The sequence below is a fragment of the Bombus terrestris genome, chromosome 17, assembly GCF_910591885.1.
Source record: "Bombus terrestris chromosome 17, iyBomTerr1.2, whole genome shotgun sequence".
Classification (NCBI taxonomy): domain Eukaryota; kingdom Metazoa; phylum Arthropoda; class Insecta; order Hymenoptera; family Apidae; genus Bombus; species Bombus terrestris.
In genome coordinates, this window is record NC_063285.1 from 3,202,180 (window position 1) to 3,215,016 (window position 12,837).

The 12,837-nt window shown below is 38.9% G+C and overlaps 1 protein-coding gene across 2 annotated transcripts in view; it reads left to right on the forward strand.

The window, feature by feature from the left end:
* LOC105666983 (GDP-D-glucose phosphorylase 1) overlaps positions 1–12,837 on the forward strand; it is a 62,556-nt gene that overhangs the window by 21,080 nt on the left and 28,639 nt on the right. Inside the window, exon 4 of one of the 2 annotated variants that reach the window (XM_048413786.1) lies at positions 3,323–5,478. The exons of the other annotated variant lie outside the window; for it this stretch is intronic. Within the exon in view, the coding sequence (XP_048269743.1) occupies positions 3,323–3,382 (60 nt within the window). The 3' untranslated portion in view covers positions 3,383–5,478. Of the gene's footprint in view, positions 1–3,322; positions 5,479–12,837 lie in introns of those variants that run through there. 2 annotated transcript variants of the gene reach the window in all.

A 12,837-nucleotide genomic window follows, 5' to 3' on the forward strand; every position in this document is an offset into this window, starting at 1 on the left:
TTTTCGGTACTTTTGTCAGTTGGATTCATGTTGAGAGGCATGACACTTTTAGCAGAAGAAGAATCGCTACCTTCGGAACGTATTTCGGCTCTACTGTTTACATAGTGTGCGAAAGCCAATTTACTATTCTTTTGACCAAGTAGGTGTCCGTGCTCCTTCGCTATAGAATCCGTGGAGTTTCCGTTGAAGTTTCCTCTTGCAATTGCACATTATCTTGACAACTATAATATTTAGAAGAATGTAGTTTTTTAAATTCGGGATTACTTAAAACGAAAATGATGTAATATCTGTTTCCCTTTTGAACGTTTTTTAAAGACGAAAGATAGGAACCAAATCTCTTGTGTCTTTTTCCATTTAACGATGTTATTAAAATTATTTTTATTGTTGCAAAATCATGTTATCTTGATTAATAAATTATTTCTATATAAAATATTGATCGTTAAACTTTGAAGTAAATTGAACTATATAAGAACATGATTTCAACACAACATGTGAATAAGAATAAAATAAATAAAAATAACAATTTTTACATATGCTGTAAGCTCAGTCCCAAGATATGAGTCAATGAGTAAAAAAGGATTCATTTTTACAATTATACTCTTAACACATTCGTCGTCCAGCGTGATTCGACTATGTTTCCTGCGGGGCCCAAATCCGACCGCCGATACGCAGAACGTAAATAGAGCGATAAGCGGGAATTTATTGTTTATCGCCTTCGATTCATTATAAAGAAAAGATTATTTAGTTTTGAAATGGAGAAAGCGATAAGCTTTCCAGCTAGAGTGTTCCGAGGGATCTCATGGCAGATATCTCAGATCTTTCATTTAGTCGAGAAGCATACTTGTAAGACGTACATCAGTGATTTTTTCATCTTCAAAATGTTCAGCAAACAACGTGAAAATACATTTGAAAGTGAGAAGAGTAGCGACGACGAAATAGCGAATTTTAGAAGAAAAGTTATAAATAGAATTTCATCGAGTTCGGACTCGGATATTGAGGAAGCATTTGCAGGCGAAGACATCAAAGACATGTTGGAAGAACTTGCCATAGACGAAGAAGAGAAATTCAACTCTATTGATAATTCATTGAACAATATTCAATGGAATGAATTCGCTAACAGGCAACAGACGTTTCCGTTCACCGGAAAAAGCGGACTTCTGATGGATTTGCCGTTTGACATTAGCGCAAATAAGTGCTTTCGTTATTCGTTGATGAAAAAGTGCTAAGCCTTTTAGTTACAGAGACTAATAGATATGTAGAATAAAAATTACATCAACATGAAGTGATCGATCAAACTCGACATAGGAGACGGAAACCCACCACTTCCAAAGAAATTATAAAATTTATCGAACTAATGGTTTGGATGGGTCTAGTACAGACACCGCTTGTTACATAATGTAATCGTTTTGAATTGCTATTAGCAAAAAAGTTTTACCACTCATAAACATATTGATAGACAGTTACAAACAAATTTTTTCACCAGGCAATATTATAGTCAACGAGACAATGGTTCCTTGGAGGGGACGACTAACATTCCGGCAGTACATACCGACGAAATCACATAAGTATGATATAAAACTATACAAACTGTGTTTCACCGAAGGTTACACATGGTCTGCAAAAGTATATTCTAGACGAGAAATCACCGGAAGTAAGCAAGTTAGCATGGCTGAAAACGTCTGCATTGAACTTGCAGCTGAATTGCTAAATGAAGGACGAGCTTTGTCCGTCAACAACTTTTATACGAGCTATCAGTTAGCAGTGAAATTTTTAAAGTTTAGGATGCATGTCGTTGGAACTGTACGGCACAAACAAATATATGCCCAATGTATTTTCGAGCTATCGCGGGGAGACGCGGTCGTTAGAATACGCGTCAACGGGAGTCGTAAATTCCTGTTACGATTAGAATAATCGACACCACGAATAGTTCGATCCCCGTATTTCGGTTAGGATAACTCTGAGAGATATAGGAACGGTGAGAGTTATAGGGACTGTAGGAACTCTAGGCACCGCGAAAGATGATGAAATTCTTAGAGATGTAGGAACGGTGAGAGCTATAGGGACTGTAGGAACTCTAGGCACCGCGAAAGATGATGGAACTCTTAGAGATGTAGGAACGGTGAGAGCTATAGGGACTGTAGGAACTCTAGGCACCGCGAAAGATGATGGAACTCTTAGAGATGTAGGAACGGTGAGAGCTATAGGGACTGTAGGAACTCTAGGCACCGCGAAAGATGATGGAACTCTTAGAAATGTAGGAACGGTGAGAGTTATAGGGACTGTAGGAACTCTAGGCACCGCGAAAGATGATGAAATTCCTAGAGATGTAGGAACGGTGAGAGCTATAGGGACTGTAGGAACTCTAGGCATCGCGAAAGATGATGGAACTCTTGAGATGTAGGAACGGTGAGAGTTATAGGGATTGCAGGAACTCTAGTCACCGTGAGAGATGATGTAACTCTCAAGTTTATTCTGATGTGAATACGGAGGAAAGCTCGGTATGGGTGTGCCCAAGTGGGGAGACGTTCGAAATGTTGGAATATTAACAACAAAATATGCACCCATTATGATTTCAAGCACGAATTCTACATATCATGGATGTCTTCCGAAACAGAAACCTTTGGTGGTAATTGTATGTAGTATCGTGGACAAAAGGCCTAAGATATCTGCCGAATCGTAAACAATGTTGCGAGAGCCGCGGCATCGTCGGGTACATCAATGTGTCGTCGGTCCTTTTTAAGTGGATAGTTTCGTGGAAAGGGCCCGCGTGACCCTGGCCACGCGCGTTTTGGGACACGTGTCTCGAACGACGGGAAAAGACAAAAGAGACGTTAAAGTTAGTATTAGTTGAGAAGCCGGAGAGAACGGATGCAAAAGGTGTGCAGAGTGTGAATTGAGAAGCGAGAGCGAGCGAGTGTAGAAGCCGAAGAGTGTGAATCGGGAAGTCGAAAGCCGCGTCTGAAAATAAGACGTACGACAGCATTGTAATTATTTCGTTGCTTCGAATATTATTAATTAAATCAAAACATCATTACTTGTCCTTTCCTCTAAGACCCATTAAGATACTACATGTATATAATAATGGAAAAACTGGTATCGATAGAAGTGACCAGGTGGTCTCATATGCCACTACGATATGAAACAGCATCAAGTGGTATCGGAAATTAGCACCACATTTACTCTTAGGAACAACTATAGCAAATGCTCATATTGTGTACCAAACAGCAACAAAAAAAAAAAAAAAAAAAAAAAAAAAAGAAAAAAATACCGATAAGAAAATTTCGGGAAATTCTCGTTTCCGAATGGTTCAATGTGTTCTCAGAAAATAGTGTGTCCGGCAACCATCGGAAGAAAACGAAGAAGGTGCCCCACCATTTGGTGATACGAAAGAATCAGGAGGGCAAGCCTATAAGAAGGATGTGCACCCTATGTTACAAGAAGAAGAAGCAAACTGTCTCACGCGAAGAAGCGACAAAAAACATAAAAAAAACTACAACCCAAAATCATCCCAAATGTGTTTGGAATGTTTTAACGAATACCATGCGATATAGCATAATGTAATATTTTATCCAGAATATAAATTAATAAAATGTATGGTATAATGTGTTTTTAATATTTTTATGTTGTATATCCTATATGTAATATCCTATATTTAATTAACTCGAACAAAAAGAGCGTCACCCATACTTTGGTGACGGGGCCCCTACGAAAGTATAACCGTCATGTAGATATGGGTGATGTGGCGACGAACGTGTTAATCGTTTATTGTTGAAAATCATTTATTATCTGGATCACGTTCACATTCATAATCATAATTAGGGTTGCATTAAGCAATAAGATATTTATTAACAGTTTTTTATGATTCATGTCTGTATTTGATTCGATTGGATTAATGTAAATATTACCGTGTTTTAAGCCGTGTACTTCTCAATACGCGGGTATTGAAATACGCGGCTACACATATATCAAAATACAGGGATACAGGGATCATAATATCTATATATGCATCCGTGTACTGAGATTCACGAATACACGTATCGAAATGTATAGTTTCACGTGTATTAACCCGTACCTCATGTTTTATTTTATAATTAAATGTCAGAATATTTAGATATGTACATTTTTTATGACATTTAATTTATTAGGTTGCAGGTGAAAATAAGAAACATGGTTTTGGTTAATAAAGTTTAGTTTATTAACTTCTTATTTTCAAATAAGAAAACTGAAGTATTAAAATTTTGTGAAAGTAAACGGCTCCTTCCCCCCTTTTTTTCTTTTTGTTACAATATTTCCAGCATACAAAAAACTCCGTTTCGATATCGCCGAGGTTGCTGGAATTGTTAAATATTTCTTGGTAAGTTCGGAAATTGTTGGATACTTGTTTGCCTTAGCCTTCTACCATTCAAATGGATTTAAATCGAAGCGTATTTGTGGCTCGATCATATATATTTCAATTTGAATATAAACATCATTGTTATCGATGACCTCGTCTTATAAAAGTTCTAGAGCAGATTCTTCATGTGCCTTTGCTGCACTTACTTGTTGAATATATAGTACATTGGTATTGTACGTGCGAGAGTAAGGAAACGTAGAGTGAACACACACGTATGTGTATGAGCGTCACATGATAACCAGAACTGTTGGGTAAGGGCGATGGGTTTTTGTTAGTGCTATAAACCTCCTGCGAGAACGATATCTTAAGAAGAGCAACACTAATAGAGTAGAAGTGTTCAAGGCAAGATCCAAATATGATACAGTGCTGAAAAACTAAAATTAATATATCTTAACATGGCAACAGAGCATGGTTAATGGTTCTGTTGATTTTGTTGGTTGGTTTGTTCGGGGGATTTAATCAGTGAATGAGTTTCATTAAGTGAATAAAAGTTCGAGACGTTTATGGAAAAGATCACGACACCAAAGGTTAAGTAAGAAAACAATAGGAAGATTTCGAACACGCGGGAACGTTTGAGAATAAACAAAAAAGAAAAAAAAAATAAAATGGAAAGGAAGGAAATCACGATACCGGTGTTTGATGGAGAGGATTACAATATGTAGAAGAAAACAATTACCATGTTTCTGAAGCTTAAAAAATGTGATACTGTCGTAATTAGAAAAAAGACTAGTACAGATAATGCAGACTGGGGGAAAAATGATTTGAAGGCAATAAATATAACTTACATCTCAAATAAGCAATTAGAATTTATTAGTGAAGAACAAACGGCATATGGAATAATGAAAAAGTTAGACGAGATGTATTTGAAGGAATTTACAGCGCTACAAATTGTGTGCAGAAATAGAGTGGAAAAATAAGGCTTGATAAGCTAGTAAATGTATGAAAAAATGCGGGTGCACAAGTGAAAGAAAAGGAAAAACTGATTTACTTGCTAAACATCTTATCCGAAGCATATAGCTATATGGGAGATTTGGTTGATGCCTTGAAGAAAGAAGATGAAACAGTAGCGTATGTGAAAAATAAAATCGAAATAGCTGAAATGCAAAATAAATTTGATCATGGAGAAAGAAGAACTAACGCATTTGCTGCAAAAAAAGGAGGATGATTCAAATGTGGGGAAGCAGGGCATTTTGTGAGAGAATGTCAGAATGGCGTCCAAGCGGGAGGCAATAACGGTTACCTACATGTCAGGCATGTTTTTGGGTACCTTTTCGCGACAGTTTCCTGGGATTGTTATATACCATCTCTGGTCTGTGCGCACGCGGGATTGTACCACGTTGACACGTTTAGCGAACCTGTGTTGCTGAGTAATGCCATGGCCTCCGTGATATTTTCGGACGCACGTATAGGTGGTCTAGGGGATAATGACGACCAAGCAATCCGTGTGAACCAGAGTGTGGCCACTTTTGCTCATTTGTGTGAGATGCGAGGTCTAAACCTGAAGACGGCACTCGCGGATGCTTCGAAGAGATATATTGCCGAAAGTTTGCGCGACCGCTGCGACGGCGACGGAGATAGAAAAGTTTTTATGTTGGTTGCCGTCTGATTTGGGAACAGTCACTCTGGAGATAGCGGACGATATTAACGTTCTCGTCCTGGCTGCTTTTTGAGATGAATGGTGAAACACTTCCATCTGTTCAGCACTCGCAGTAGATTTGCACCCATTAATGACCTTAGTTCCATCGGAGATTATGGCGGTGGAACAGTCTTTACCGCTGGTTTTCCCGAAAGTGACAAACGTAGATCTGGCAATGGCCCGGTTGCCGGAATATTTAGTTGGTTAAGATTTCCACACAAATTTCGTAAATGCTATGATAGAATTCAGGTATTCAACCCTTTTGACTGACTCATTTAACCCGAAAGAATATGATTTTTATATTTCGTTCATCGGTGATAATTCTTTAAAAATTAGTTTAGATGTTATTCGTCAGTTAGGGGAAAAATCCTTTAACTTGTCGACAACATCATTAAGAGATGGTTAGTCAAAGAATATACAAAAAAGTATAATTTTGGTTTTGTAAAAGATAAGTATGTAAAATTTGATGACAAAATCCACATTTTGATACCGACTGTAGATATGTTCTAGTTTCGCGTAAAACTGAGATCATGTTAAATCAGCAGATTTCGAATAATATTAGGGGTGTTGATGTGACATCTGTTCCGTTGCCCAATATAACTTGGGTTAATGGACCGCCTGGGTGTGATAAGCCCATTTGATAAATCAGTTTATCGTTCCGGTTTTTTCTAGGACGAATGATATTATCTTGACCATGACGAAGAAGGGCGCGAAAGAAATACGAGATAAATTAGCGAGGAGATATCCAACTGTCTCGGAGAAAATTTGGTTGCGTGACGTTAGGACCGTCGCGTCGGTATTGGTTAACGGAGTAAAAGAGGAGTACTCTCGTGTGTTTATCGACGAGGCGTTAATGATGCACACTGGAACAATAAGATTCTTAAATGCCTTAACATGTGCGGGGGAGGTGTACATGATCGGTGACGTGAACCAGAGCAAGAGCCAGATTCCTCATTGATACTCTGTTATAACACTCTGAACACAGCTACATACATATGAGTATGAGTTTGTGTGAGAGTATGTGCGTGCGTAGCGTCTTGTAAAACAGAAGAATGCAACTGTTTCGTACGCGTGGTGGTACAAAAGATGGTGCGACAAAAAGAATGCTGAGACGCGTGCAATGTGTATCTACAAATATCTTATAAAGCACATATTAAATAAATTTTTTTTTATTTATTAGAATATTTACAATCAATTCTCGTTGAGAATTTTCAGTAACTTAGTTTGGCGTGATACAATGACATGGATTATAATAGCTTTATATTGTTGATTCTAGTAGAAACTAAGGATTTAATCTAGAGGGTATTATCTTTTTAGTCTGCGGATCTGGTCCGTCGTGTCCAGTAGTTGGGTGACTAGTGGGTTGTGGTGGTTGTTGACTCTTGTGATATATCAGCTTCTGGAATTGTGTATTTCATCTTTGACTGTAGGTATCTTGAGGTCACGGTGGATTGCTTCGTTGGTAACGTACCAAGGTGCATCAATTAGGGATCTTAGGGTTTTCGATTGGAAGCGTTGGAGTATTTCAATGTTGGAGTTACTTGCTGTTCCCCATAGTTGGATTCCGTAGGTCCAGACAGGTTTTATTACGGCCTTGTAGAGGGTTATTTTGTTCTGCCATTAGGTGTATTCTCGATGATAGTTGAACTGACTGTTACTATCACGGGGGAATGATCAGAGGAGAGATCAGCCGAGGAATTGATTTGGACGTGTCTTGACGAGATATTTTTAGTTATGAGGAAATCAAGGAGATCGGGTATTTTGTTTGTGTCGGTGGGCCAGTGTGTGAGTTCGTATGTGGTAAGGTAGTTGAGGTTGTTGGTTATTATGCTGTTGAGGAGGTTTTTGCCTCTTACTGTAACCAGTCTGCTGCCCCATTGGGTGTGTTTAGCGTTGTAGTCTCCTCCGGCTATGTATCTATTGCCCAGGGTGTCCAGGAAGTTGTCGAAGTCTTCTTTGGCGATGGAGTGTCTGGGAGGGCAGTATACAGCTGAAGTGGTGATTGTACCATGACAGTCTTCTATTGCTACGTTTGTTGCTTGGAGGTAGTCTTTCTGGAATGGTGGAAGTTCATAGTGCTTAATGTTTGATTTGATTATGATTCGGGTGCCGCCGTGGGCCTTTCCGCTGGGGTGTTGGGTGTGGTAGAAGTTGTAGCCGTGTATTTTGAGGTAGTTTTTGTCGGTGATGTGGGTTTCGGATATGAGCATCACATCGATTTGCTGTTGTTTTAAGAATAGTTCTAGTTTAAATTTGTGCTGAGCTATACCGTTGGCGTTCCACAGAGCTATTCGCATTGGTTTTATTTTACTTCTGTGCGTATGAATTTGTCCATGAAGAGTGTGAGTAGTGACAGCAAGTTGTTAATTTGCTCAGTTTGCTTCTCGATAAGTTTTTCGAATCTGGTGAAGTTGTCTATGTTTTGTGGGGTGGGAATTCTATTTTCTGTGTGTACACTGTGTGTTTTCGAGTTGTTTACGTTTCCTTGTGTTGCCTGCGCATAGGATACTGATGGTGAGGTGAGTTTTTGGGGTTTAGATTCTTGTATGGTTATGTCCTTGGGTCTCAGTTTTGGATACTTAATATTATGTAGAGTTTATAGGCTGAGCATCCTTTGTAGTTCGCAGGATGCTCTCCCTGACAGTGGATGCACTTCGCGGGGGTTTCTGGGGATTTAGCGCATTGGTCAGTGGGATGACTACCTGCTAATTTTACGCACCGGAAGTTATCGTTGCAGTATTTCTGCGTGTGGCCGTACCTTTGGCACCTTTTGCATTGTACTATTTCTTTCTTTACAAGAGGTGGCTCGAACTTAACTATGGAGTTCATCAGCCGGTTGATGTTGTAGATTTCTTTGTTGTTTGCTTTTTGTTTTAAATCTATGAAAAATAGTGATAGTGGATTTTTTGAGATTCTATGTTTAATGTTGCTTATGTTTGTTACCTCATGGCCAAGATTTTGAAGTTCGAACTTTAGTTCATCTAGGTCGACTAAGTGGTGGATGTTGCGTAGCACCACTCGAAATGGTCTTTCTTGCTTGAGTTGGTAAGTGTGGAAGTTGGCATTCAGGTTTTTTAGCAACTTCGTTAGTTTCCTGTATGCGTCAGGGTTGGCTGGCAGGATTTTAATGCTGTTATTGCTGATTTTCAGTTTATATTCGTCCTTGCCGACTTCTTTTTGGATTGTCTTTGTCATAGATTGGATGTCAATGACATCATCGATAAAGATTGGCGGGGGAGGGGGGTTTTTTGTGTATGTTGTTTATTTACCTCTGTGGTTGTGTCCATGGCGACCTCAGCCTCCAGTATCGCGAACCTGTTGTGGATAGTCACTTGGTTGGCTGGCGGGTTGGCTTGCCTTTTGCTCACATTGCCCCTGCTGGCTTCGAGTTTGCGTTTTTTCGTTTGAGGGTCGTTTGCAAGATGGGGTGTATTGCCCCTTTGCCACGGGGGAGGAAGAGCAGCGTTGTTGTAAATACGCTCCGTAGCTCCCGTTAGGGGTGATTGGGCCATCGTCGATCTAGTTAATTCAATGTGAAATGACTAGTCGAGAGGCTGTGATTTCGATCAGAGCTTAGTGGCGTTGAATTTTTCACTTTTCACTGGCACGTTTGCGAACGCTTGGCTTGGTTTGTTGGACTCGCTTTCGACAGATGGGCGTCACGTGTTGTTTTGTGAACTTCGCAGGGTATATAAGAATCCCATGTCTGCGGTCCCTTTTATCTAGCGCAAAATTCGTTTGACTAATTTCCACTGATACTCGTTTGGATTCTCTAAATGTCTCGACGCTATTGCACGCTAATGTCTGGCCTACTTACGGTTTGTTAAAATATTAAGTTTTGTTGGGAATATGATACATTTACACTGTACATGTGAATGTGTGTGTAATCGTCAGAGGACGTCCGGGTCTTGATTGAGACAAAAGACAAGAGCAGTGGTTAGAAGTATCTGGAAGAGTCGGTTGACAACAAGCATGCGTGCGAGTAGCATTTTGAGGTCTTAAGAGTATAAGATATATGTGTAACAGTTGTGTGCTAAATAAAGGGAATTATATGTATTTCCGAATCCATTCTATATCTTTTCAAGTTTCCTACGGCTTCTCTGTATGGTGCGTTACAATCATTATTGTCTATGTTATTTTTGCTCCAATTAGTCTCGATAGGTGTAGAAACACTGTTTGATGAATGAGAAAATGAATGATGAATATTGAAAAATGAAAAATGAATATTGAACCATCTTTTAATCTATTAATTTCAAGTCCAAGAAAACTCTTTACTTCTTTCGAACTCATAATTTTGAATTCTTTATTTAAATCACTGAAAAATTTATCGATTAGAGATTTGTCTGAAGCTGCTACCAATCCATTGTCTACGTATATGGTCATCAGCATTAATTTGTCATCTTCTGTATAAATATAAAAACAAGGATCTGCGTTACTCTGATAGAATTTTACAACATCTTGGAGACTGCTTTAAGCCATATAGACTTTTTAGTAATTTATAAACGCGATTCGTAACCATCATCATAACCTTTAGGTTGTTTCATATAGATCTCTTCTTTCAGACTTCCATATAAAAATGCGGTTTTAATGTCAAACTGTTCAAAGTGTAAATTATTTTTGGCAGCAATACCGAGCATTAATCTAATTGTGTCAAACCGAGCAACGGGACTATAGGTTTCCTTATAATCTATGCCTTCTTTCTGTGAATACCGTTTTATTACAAGTCGCGCTCTGTATCGTTCCTAATTGTCCGGATTTAGCTTTACCGTTAAAACCCACCTATTACTAAGTATCTTTTGATCTTTTGGTTTTTCTACAAGAATCCACGTCTTATTTTCGTAGTGCGATTTCATTTCATCATTCATAACCGTTTCCCATAACTCTTTCTTTTCAGATCTCATCGCTTCGTTAAAATCCACCGGTAATTTTTCCGCTACGTACGTTACTGGGCTACCATAAAAATCGGTTCGTTTGATCTTACCTCTATCTCTCAATTGTCTCACATTCTCGCTAGTTATAAAAGGTTGTTTTTCAGGTTCACTCTCTGCACTTTCGTACTTACATGCTCTATCGCTCTGTGCATACACATCTTCGCGTTCCACAATTTTCGGTAAACTTAAATTAACACATTTTCCAGTTTCTAGTTCGGGCTTAAATATTACGTCACGGCTCAATATTACATTTCTTACGGTCGGCACGTACACTCGATAGCCTCGTCCGTCACCTAGATAGCCTACCAAATATCCTTTGTTAGCCTTTTTGTCCAATTTTCTTCTCTTTTCCGCAGGTATGTGTGCAAAGCACTCAGTACCAAAAACCCTAAACTTTTCTACATCTGGCGGTTTCCCGTACCACAGTTCATATGGTGTTTTCTTGTCTTGTCTTGTCGGCTCGGTCTTATTTATGACATGCACTGCAGTGTTCATGGCTTCGGCCCATAAAAACAGCGGTAGATTAGATTTCGAATATAACATCGACCGTCCTGCTTCTACTATTGTTCTATTTTCTCTTTCTGCGACGCCATTCTGTTCAGGAGTGTATGGGACGTTAATCGTATGTTTAATTCCCTGACTTCTTAAAAATTCTTTAACCTCTTTATTTTTGAATTCTTTCCCTCCATCACTATGAATTTCCTTGATCTTATCATTGAATTGTTTTTCGACTTCTAGGCAAAAAGTTCTTAACTTTTCGATTACTTCTGACTTATGTCGTAAGAAGTAAATCTTTGTGAATTTAGAAAAATCATCTTTAAACGCAAGAAAATACAATTTCTTGCCTAATGACTCGACTTCCATAGGTCCACATACATCCGTATAAATAATTTCGCGAGGTTTAGTCGCACGCTTGATTTTCTCGTGAAAACTCGATCTATGATGTTTCCCGTACGCGCAACCTTCACAGAAAAAGTTACTATCCTCTACAACTTTTATATTCGAATTCTTTAAAAAATCCTTAACGTGTCTGATGTTTCGATGACATAGCCGTTCGTGCCATAACTGCAGTGTGTCCGCGTTTGACTCCGCTCTATTGCTAAGATTACAAACTGACGGTATGATAACTCGCATATCGACCTTATATAAATTTCCGATAACAGAACCCCTTGCTATTATTTTCTGATTCTGTAAAAACATACAGTTTATCCCTTCCCTTAAGATACAGAAATCTATGCCTCTTCTTGTGACGGATCTAATGGAAAATAGATTTCTTTTCATACCTGGTACATACAAGACGTCGTTCATTGTACATGCTACCCATTTGCCGTCCACAAAAGTCTCTACCTTGATTTTTCCTTTGCCGTACGCATCCATGAACGGTACCATCGCCGATTTCTATCTTCACCGTGTTATCGAATTTTTCGAAGACGCTAAACCATTCTTGTCGTCCTGTCATGTGATTCGTAGCTCCTGAGTCGATTATCCAAGCATCATGGTTTGCCACTTGTATCGTTGAGGTGCTTCCTAATAGACCAATTCCGCTGTGATCTCGATTTTCATTTCTGGGTTCCTAGTTGTCTCTACTGTTGTTTCCTTTCTTATTTTTAAACCAATTTTTGTTATTATTTCCTTTTCCATTCGCATGTAAAGCATCTAAAACAATCCTTCTTTAGATGGCCACCTTTTCCACAGTTGAAACAGCTTGGTCCTTGTTTCTCGTATTCAGGTTTGCTTGACTGCTTCTGCTGTTCCCTTTTGTAATTGTTGCCTTTTGTTACCAGAGCCACCGATGTTTCCTGGTCGTCTTTCTTCCATGTGATTTCTTCCGCCATCAACCTGGTACTAAGCCTGTCTAAGGTCTTCTTTTCTTCTTC